The following is a 10,410-nucleotide window of genomic DNA, read 5'->3' on the forward strand; positions in this document are numbered from 1 at the left end:
TAGATTCACGCGTCAGAGAAAGCAAGTGCATGTAAATCGACGCGTCAAATTGACGAATATATTAAGTCATATGATATTACAAGTTATTACGTTTGTGCAAAGATCATATTCGCGTGAGAAATAAATATTGATAATTTGGCATAGCGTATTTAATTCGACTGTGATCGGTTTTACGAATTTTGCCGATGCGACATCTAAGTTGTGTCGTACTATATATACAATGCTAATGTTCACTATTTCTGTTCAATCAGTCATGTGACAGAACCCCGAGCCTGCATCTAGGCTTTTTACTTAAAAAATATTATTTTAATGACTAATAAGATTTATTGATTACTTTAGTCTTATTAAACTTTTTAAATTTATTAAATATATTTATTCTATATTCCCGTATCTATTATATATTAGATTCCATCCATCGTGAAGCAGGAACAGCTGTTAAGGTTATAGAGTTATGCGCTATTGGAGACCTCATATCCATTCAACCGTTTAGGTTTGATTGAGTTACAAGCATACTTTCACCTACGATACCTTTATACCTTCTCCGTAACCTGCTTTGTCTCCTGGTAAAAGTTTTATGTATATTGCTTTATTATCCATATAATATCTAAAAAATATATTAACTTTTTCATTTCCATGTCCGAAATTATCATAGAACACAAATTATACTTGTTAAGCGAAGTATATTTTGTTCCGACATTAAGAACTTAACTACCAATACAATATAAAAGGTCATTATAAAATGTATATAAATAAATCTACCAAAGTAGTTATGTTAATTATTATTCATCCTTTTGATTCTGTAAGTTTTGTATTCAATCAGTGTATTGTTTTAATTAAACACACAAACACAATTAATTATAGTCTTGAGCAAAGATGCTAAGATACTTTATCAGAACCGTACTATTTACTACATACTATTATATTATTCTCGATATCACTGACAGAATGAACTCAATACTAATCTTATGTTTTTTTCTCAAATGATTTGGACCTCTACTTCAGACGCTATGAGCATGCAGCAGTTCTGTTAATATCAAAACCACATCAACTTCAAATGTCAGTTTTATTGTTAAATAATATCGTCATTTCTTTAAAGTTTTCTTCGCTACGAGATCATAAGTGGTAAACTAACAATAGGTTTCATAATTCTAAGTAAATCTAAAATAAATAGGTAACTCTTACAATAGTAATTAATTAGGTACATTGATGATGCTTCGTTGACACATGAAAAATTTTCGGGTACTTCAATTACAAACAAATATTAAATATGGAATTAGACTTTAAAATTATTCAATATAAATGCAATTAAAACGAGGTAACGATAACACTCATAACAAATTCAATATTTTTAAAATATTTGCAGTGCTATTCTTTCAGAACTCACTTCGTATTTCACTCGTGAAATGTCGAAAACCGACTTCGACGTTATGCTCTTTCTAATGGTACAGTGATTGAAGCTAATGTCGCATATCACTCACTGGCATCTCACGATCGTGTTCCGAATTGAGTTCCGAGGTTGTTTACAGAATAGCTACACAGTGCGTAGTTTTTACGACAGTAAATTGCTATCATTATATTCGATGGATAACGTGATATGAGATTTGATCAAAGCGTTCAGGCCGTCCGGCAAGAACGCGTCGCATCCCATCAGAAATTGCTCCATCGTTATAAAATTAGAATTGTCTTCCACGACATTCATCTGACTTCGATGGGGATCTTTTGCGAAGTCATTTCTTTGGTCGCTTTGATAATACTCCTGCGTTACTGGGAGCGCTGCCGGCGCTTCTGTGCCGGACAGGACATAGAATACTTCGTCGTCCGTTTGCACGCCCTGGCTAGTGCACACCTGCAATGGCGCATAGTTATAATTCTCGGTCTGTGTGGAGCTGTCGCTGGTGAGCGTTGCGGGCAGGTTCAGCGTGGGCACCGCCGATTTTTTCAAAAGTTGCTTCCCATACATTCGCTGCTCGAAATGCAAGCTGCATATGTGCATGTGGCGAAGCTGTTCAGCGTCTTTACCTTTTAAATCCTCCCTCTTGCACGCTTGGATCCACATTAAGCACCTAAAACAATAATACTTATCTTAGGTATCAATACTTATTAGGTATGTATGGATTCTTTATTGCACCAGTTCAGAGCAGTCAGTCGACTGGCGGGGGACAGGTAAACATGTAATAAATACAAGATCTTGTGTATATCTTTATTTATATATATTATATTTATGGCAGAGATAAAAACATATAATCAGTTAAAACGACTGCTGTGCGTAGAATACAATTCACGATCCACGTCCACCCCTTCCCTTGTATAATATAAATAATACACAACTTTCAACAAAGGACTTTACAAAGCACGCAAACGTCAATACGCGCTTAAAGCTTTGAAAGCTAGATATCTACACTCGATACCTTTCATAGAACGCGATACATAGCTCGAAGCCACTCAATCGGCAAAAACCTTTGATATGAGGGCGATGCAGCCCAATTATAAGCGTAAGAGCTCACCTTTCATCTCTCGGGAACTGATGGAACCTGACTCCTTTGTGCTTGTGCGACGTCGAGCCGCAGCGGAAGACCGCGCAGCTCGTGTTGACCATCGCGGCGCGTGACGCGCGCCGGCGGCCGCTCCCGGCCGACTGAGGCGGCGGCCGGGCGCGCCTCCCCACCCCACGCGCCGCCCCCACCCGCCGGCTGCATCGCTTTCAGCTTTCAGCTCAAAATACACGTATGCAAATATGGAATAGGCTTTGCGGATTTTATGCACGTGAATTTTTAAATATTGTATATGCATAGCGCATTCGCTTAAAGTAAACCGTCCTTTGCTGAGATTTGTCATGAAACATTTTCCATAGTTTATTTCGTTTGTGTAACGACGCACCAAATATCCATACATACTTATATAAAGAGGAATCTCATTAGAGCGCGTTATTTAGGACAATGAGCAACAATGAGCAACAATGAGCACTTGTGCAGATGTATCTGCTCCTCTGACACCGGTGACCTCTGAACATAAACGTGCCTATTCCATTGTCCGCTAACGAAGCGGCTATCTGGTTTCGATCTCGTTACGTAACATCAGTCACGTGGCCGCGTGTGCCGGCGCCGCCGCCCGTCGCCGCTCGCCCTCGGGACCAAGACGATTTACTCCGTTTGTGTCACGACCGTTCAATATTTTGCCGTACCTACCGATCGAATAAGATTTCTCATCTAAAATTAAGTATTACTAAACTTGTTTGTCTTTCCAATCAATTACCTTAAAAACTTGTTTATTATATAGAGTAGAACCGGGTAATGCCGGTCAGTGGGTATTACCGGTCATAGCGAAATCTCCTATTTTACTGCGTTTCGGCGAACGCACACATACACAGAGCGTGGTGTGATGTTGCCGCGCGCCAATGCCCCGGTCCCCGCTTCATTCCCTCGCCGATGTTTATGATGAACACACGTCTATTGTTTTCGCGCCTAACTGAAGTAATTTTTTGGAGTAATACAATAAGAGGTGAGTGTTTATTATTTCACATTTCTTATAATGTTATTTGAGATTTTTGTAGCATAAATACTAAGCATTCAAAGTAATAATAGTTTTTGAACGTGTATCGACAAGTTTCTATCTTAGAATTTAATTTACGGAAATGTTCCTAGTCGGGAATTGCCGGTCACGTTGACCGGTATTACCCGCAAGTAAAATTGATAAAACTATTTATTTTTATGTTCATTTTAATGTTTCTTTATTATTTCAGAATGTCTACAAGAAGAAACCAACCACTTTCAAAGGCGTTATGGAGCCAAGATCAACTACACATAGGTTTTAGACTAGTGGAGGAAGGAAAAACTATTAGAGAAGCAGCTAGATCTTGTGGTGTACCATTTTCGACGCTTCAAGAAAGACTAAAAACCCAAAATCGTGACAAGCCGCATCTGGGACGAAACACAGTCTTCACAAGGGAGCAAGAAAATGAAATGGCTTCTCAAGTTAAGTACCTTGGTAAAATATTTTACGGCTGCACTTCGATTCAAATTAGGAAGATGGCCTATGAATATGCTGTACAAAATAAGATTAAGCACAATTTTAATGATACACTTGCATTAGCTGGCAAGGATTGGCTTACAGGATTTATAAAAAGAAATCATTTATCCATTAGGAAAGCTCAAGGCGTGAGCCTGAATAGAGCAACTACTTTTAACAAGGAAGAAGTCGGTATGTTTTTTAAACTTCTTGCAGAGTTAATGGAAAAATACAAGTTTCTGCCAAGAAGCATATGGAATGTCGACGAGACCGGAATTTCCGCAGTACAAGACCCTGGAAAAATTGTAGCCGAGAAAGGACAGCAACGTGTAGGGTCTATAACTAGCGGAGAAAGAGGAAAGACCGTGACAGCTGTGTGCGCAGTGAATGCTACTGGAGTCTACGTCCCACCAATGTTAATTTATCCGCGACAGAGACATTCGACTGCTTTAGAAGCAGACGGCCCTCGAGGGACAGTCTATCGATGCTCGAAAAATGGTTGGATAAATGAAGATCTCTTCGTAGACTGGCTGAAGCATTTTGCAGATTTTACCAAACCGTCAGAAAACGAGCCCATATTGCTTATTCTCGACAATCATTCAAGTCACATATCTTTGAGGGCTTATGAATTTTGCAGAAGCAACAATATTGTGATGTTATCATTACCTCCACATGGCTCGCATAGAATACAGCCCCTAGATGTTTCCATTTACGGTCCATTAAAAACAGCCTATAAACAAGAGTGCAACCTTTTTATAAAAAATCAATTCGGAAAAAAGATAACGCAAAATGATCTCGCATCACTGTTCAGGAAAGCTTTCCAAAAAATAGCAACCATTCCCAAAGCTGAAGCAGGTTTCGCTGCTACAGGAATATATCCTTTAAACCCGGATGTGTTTACAGACGAAGATTTCGTGGCTGCGGACATTTTAAATAGCAAAGTGGTTGTTTCGGCAGAAGAAATACGAGACCGAGATAATAAGACCCCAGAGACCCAAACAATATTAGATGAATCAATAAAATATGACCAGCCAACTCATTATCAGGCGAATTCATCTAAATCGTCATCACTTGCTGATGTGATTGAACCAGTCTCGACAAATGTACCAAGAACTTCCGTATTCGAGAAACCGACTGACATCTATATAAACCCCACTCCTTCTACTTCAGGATGTGGAAAGACTATCAGTGTTAGGGATCTTCTGCCACTGCCAAGTCAGTCGAAAGACAAGAGAAAAAAACTATCTCGCAAAAAACACGCAACAATCCTTACAGGAACTCCTCACAAACAAGTTTTGGTCGAGAAAGAAAACAGAAAAATTACGAAAGAGAAGAAAACACCGACTCTTAGAATAAAATCTGAAAAAAAGACAATTAAAAGAAAAGGAAAATCGATGGAAAAGGATATCAAGAGAGTGCTTCAAAATAAAAACAGGCGTAATGAAAGTACTTCGGACTCGGAAGTGGAAATGACAGATTTGCGTGAAGATGAAGACACTGACGCTGATGGGGATTGTGAAAATAAATGCATCATTTGTGATGATTACGGGCAACACAACGAGCTATGGTATAGATGTGTGCTGTGTGGTCTCTGGGCACATGCTGAGTGTTCTGGTTGCGACTCCCCTGAGGGTTATATCTGCGACTTATGCCTTCACAAACTTTGACCGGCATTATCAACCCATTGACTGGTATTACCCCCCGTGGTGTATAATACCAGTCAAAGTTGTTTTTTTTCTTAAATACTGATTAGACCAAAATTGTTTTACTTATTGATCTCAATCAATGTGATTTTGTAAGAAGAATACCAAAGCTTTAACTATCCAAAAGATTAATAAAGAAATATTCATTATTATCTAATTTGTAATTATTTCTACTTAAGTGACCGGTAATACCCATTCTTACTCTAAAGATAACAGTGCATACCATTATCTCAGTTAAAATTGTTTACAACATGTTCGTTTTTTTTTTATAAAATAAGTTCAGCAAATATTATAAGCGTAGCGTATATTTCGACCAAACCACACTACGAGTACGAGCATTTCACTGAAACAAATAGTGAGTACATTCGTTCCGATCGAGCGACCAATCCCCACTTATCACATTATGTAAGCGTGCGTTTGTGTGACGCGCAGAAGAAATGCAACGACATCTCCAAGGTTAAGGTCGAACGTCGGTGGAGCCTCAAAGAGCAGTCACGCCGCAGCTATCGATGTCATTTCAGATGCTGCCTAACTGCCGTCGGCCCGTCGAGCATTGTTGTATCGATTCAAAAGGTTTAACGTTTCATATGCGGTCGGAATGTCTATATGTTTGGAAAATATCAATACATTGTAACATTTTTGGTTTAGCTCCGTTTAAGCTTAAGGGTATTAACAACTTGTGTACAATTGTACTTGTGAGTCTTATATACGTAAACTGATTATAAACAACACAATAAATCAGTGACAAATTTTAGCATTAAGATTATATAAAATACTATATTAATAGTATTTTTTAAAGATTTAAGATCTTGAAGATCTTCTAGATTCTAATTAAGAAGAAAATAGCAAAAAATTTATGGTATAAAGCAGTAATGTCAAGGCTAAAACTCCCGCCGTATCAAACACTGAAATAGTATGAAGATTGTTCACAAAGGAGGTTAAGCCTTTGTCTAGTGAAGTGAAATTTATAGTAATGGTTTACCTATAGAGCTATAGACTTATATAAAAAATCGTTACCAAAAATGTTTGCATCCAAAAGCACACTAAATAAAGTATACTTTGATTTTGATTCTGAATGAAAGTTTGGTGTCATTCGGGTTTAAGCCACGTCTGTCCTGAGCGCGGGTCTATGACGCAAACACATCATTGTAACCAAGTTGAAGTTCGTTATCAGTAAATCGAATGGCGGGCAATCGATTACCGATGGCGTTGCGTTATGTCATTTGCGGTTTATATAGAAGCTAGTGGAAACAGTTTTTATAGAAAGTAACTCCGTGATCTTGACTTTATTTATATGTGAACTTGTATGAATATTATAATACATATGCGTGTGTTTGAACACAACTGCACTGAGAGTGTAAAGAGATCCAGTAATCATGGCCTAAGCCCAGATACAAGACAGCCACTAGATTAAAGACGCTGGAATATCAACAAATAGAATAATCCTATTAAATGGGCAGTTGCACATTTTATGACTGAGGCAAAAATTACATAATGAAAGTAAACAATAATATAAAACGCTAAGAAGCGGTTTATTTTCTGAGTAGGGTCAACACATTCGGGTATTTGAAACTGGGCGACTCTTACTTACCTCTCTTGAAATTATTGGTATAAATATTTCCGAAGAAGCCCATTGCAGCTAAAATATATATGTAAACAGGTTATTGGGCAATAGTGCTATCGATTTCGTTCTGTTGGACAATTTAAATCTAGCGAGACAAAGTATCATATCATTAAAGCACCTACGATTATATGCACCTAATATAATTGTGCATAGTCACATATTTACTTCTATAGTAAAAGGTTTATGCCTAGCTCTGGAAACTGGATTCAGAATTTCTGTGATGTCTCAAATCGTATATACAAAAATATGTAGTATTGTAAAATTTGCTGCGAATAGTTGTTAGTATTATAAATCAAGAAGATTTTAAATAAAAGAAATATGTATACCGACATAGCAAAATGACGAAAGTTGTAATTTTCTTTATTTATTTATTTAGGAAGCCAATGTTATATACTAACTATCTAATTATATATAAACATCAAGTATTACTTGTACATCACTCTTACAGGCTGACCCATCATGTAATAACAAAAAACCAACAAAAAAAACTACTAAGCCTATTACAGAAATAAATTACAAAAAACCTATTCAAATTATAAAGTAAACATACAAGAAAAGTAACAAAAAGACAATATAAAAAACATTGTACAAGAAACAAAAAATATGAACACCTATATAGCAAACCTTTATAGTGGCATGACAACAGTGTTATGGTAAAAAATATTTCCTTAATTTATTTTTTAGGCCAAATATATCAGTATCAGCTTTTTTAATAAATGAAATTATAGATTTTCATAATTCTATATAAAGAGCAGATTTGCCTAAAATAGTTTTAGTATTGTTATATTAAAAAGTTTCTTTATGCTTATTTTAGACTTTTGCTCTTTTTCTCGGAACATCATTTGACTTCATAAGAACAAATCACACAGTTGATGTAATATACAAATCTGCAATCTTCGTTTTGCTAGTAAATAAGGAATATTTAGATTTTCAATAAATATCTTCCATTTATATAATTGGTCTAAAGTTTAACAAACAAAGAAAAAACCTTCTCTTTTCGCAAATAGTTTTCCTGTCATTATATCAGAATCTTGTTTGGTGTAAACCAGTTACTAACAGTTTATCCACGTAGAACGATCCTCGTTCGACCTCGCAACCTGTTACGGCCGCCACTTGTCCATCGATTAGGACAATTACAATCGACAATTGACGAGTTGTGATAATAACAGGGACTGATGATGTGACCTGTGGACTGTTACGAGACTCATACTCTTACACAGTACACATTAAATATGGAAATGAACAAACCAAAAAACGTATTTTATCTCAAAAAGGGATCTATAACAGTCAAACACAGAGTACTTGGCTGGACTTTAAAAAGTGTTAAGTCCAATAAATATATTGTAAAATACCACTTTAATACAAAATTATAATATATATATGTTGGTGATGGTTTCTCGTGGCTGATTTTAGAATACCAGGTGAGAGATGCTTCTGAATGCCGGTCGTGATATTATTATAAAAGCCTCATCGAGTTCATAAAATAAAAAGACGATGAGAGCATTGTTGAAAACTAAATTATAAATTTCAATTCTCAGTATTTCATCGGTGATCTCACCTACGGAGCGAGAAATCTGTGATAAGAAGTCGCAGCAAAGATTAAGGAGAAATAGAATAATACATAAAGTGTAGTGAAATTAATTCAATCTTTCTTACGGTGACGTCACGTCGTGCAATTATGTTAAAACAATAATAAAAGTATCTACTTCACAAATTACTCATCCATTATCTCGAAGGCCTCGCGAAAGGTCAAACTTATACTTTTGATAACAATTACCTTGCGTGTTGCTCGCCGGAAACATCATTATATAAATCTATTTGTACTGTTATCTATTTATAGCTGAGATCTTAGCTAAGATTTTAATACAATAAAAAATACTTCAAACATTTTTTTACGTGTGGGAAATAAAAGTCTAAACTAGTATTTATAATTATTTATTTAATATCATACTAGCGCCCCGGCCCGGCTTCGCACGGGTGCAAAAATGATACTAAAAATGTTACTATCGAATTTGTTTATTTAACATTAGATACTTCTAAAATTATCAATGTTGCTTCACTATATAATCCATGTATTATGTATATACAAAAACCTTCCTCTCGAATCACTATTAAAATATAATAAAAACAGCATTAAAATCCGCTGTACAATTTAAAAGATCTAAGCATACATAGGTGCATACAGCGGTAAGCAACTTTGTTTTACTATGTAATGATGTAAACAGACTGGCAAACCTGCCACCTAATGGTAAGTAGTGATCCCCTTGCAATCATGTACTGCATATGGACAGTATTGTAATAAATAAGTTCTTAAATCACCAATATGCAACCAAACTTGGGAAAAATATGTTGTTCTCCTAGTGATTACAGCTTACAAACCAAATTTCAAAAATACTAAGCATTGCTCTTTAGCAAAAGAATTTATGATGATTGGGTAGTACGCACCCAGAAGGACTTGCCCGTAAACTCACCAACAATTAAGATACCTACCTAATCATGTTCATCTTACCTAGCTCGACTAACACGTTCGAAACACAGCCTATTGAATCAGAAGAGATTCGTCAATAAGCGAAGCTATCGATGTACTTGCACATGTACATGTACATGCACAAAAAATATTCCTAAGTCGAACCGATAATCTCCGTCTTATTGAAATTGGCTAATAAAAGTTATTACACTAATTTCTTTACCGCACGATAACCATTCACTACCACGTTACCACGATAATGGTCCCTCTGGTAATTTATTGCTGAACCGATTATGATTAAAACATATAATCATTCACCCGAGTGAAATAATTGGATGGACTCGATTTTATTTTATTATCCATCGTGAGACTCGACTGCCATAAAAGTGTCTGCTCGTTCTAATATATCTGGTGTTATGGCGGAACAAATGGTCAGTGCTGTTTCGAATGGGAAACGAATCAGACTGCCCACCGGATCAAACGTTACACCAAGAAGTCACGTAACAGTTTTTGTTGATGTAAAAAAGGTCGTTTGAGGGCAAATTGGTGGATTCACCAAAAAAATAATACACATACAAAAAAGTATACCCGTTTAACAAATACATAACCAT

At 36.3% G+C, this 10,410-nt stretch overlaps 2 protein-coding genes across 2 annotated transcripts; one reads left to right on the top strand and one right to left on the bottom strand.

The window, feature by feature from the left end:
* Nucleotides 1-981: 981 nt before the first annotated feature.
* LOC124537116 (THAP domain-containing protein 11-like) lies at nucleotides 982-2,650 on the bottom strand. The gene is made up of 2 exons (XM_047113850.1): nucleotides 2,505-2,650; nucleotides 982-2,063 (listed from the first exon to the last, which is right to left on the bottom strand). Exons 1-2 carry the CDS (start codon nucleotides 2,594-2,596, stop codon nucleotides 1,550-1,552), a joined length of 606 nt encoding a protein of 201 aa, XP_046969806.1. The 5' UTR covers nucleotides 2,597-2,650; the 3' UTR covers nucleotides 982-1,549.
* A 1,375-nt stretch (nucleotides 2,651-4,025) lies between these two features.
* LOC124537073 lies at nucleotides 4,026-5,672 on the top strand. The gene has a single exon (XM_047113787.1). It carries the CDS (start codon nucleotides 4,026-4,028, stop codon nucleotides 5,670-5,672), a length of 1,647 nt encoding a protein of 548 aa, XP_046969743.1.
* Nucleotides 5,673-10,410: the final 4,738 nt, after the last annotated feature.

This window comes from Vanessa cardui, chromosome 17 (assembly GCF_905220365.1).
Source record: "Vanessa cardui chromosome 17, ilVanCard2.1, whole genome shotgun sequence".
NCBI lineage: Eukaryota > Metazoa > Arthropoda > Insecta > Lepidoptera > Nymphalidae > Vanessa > Vanessa cardui.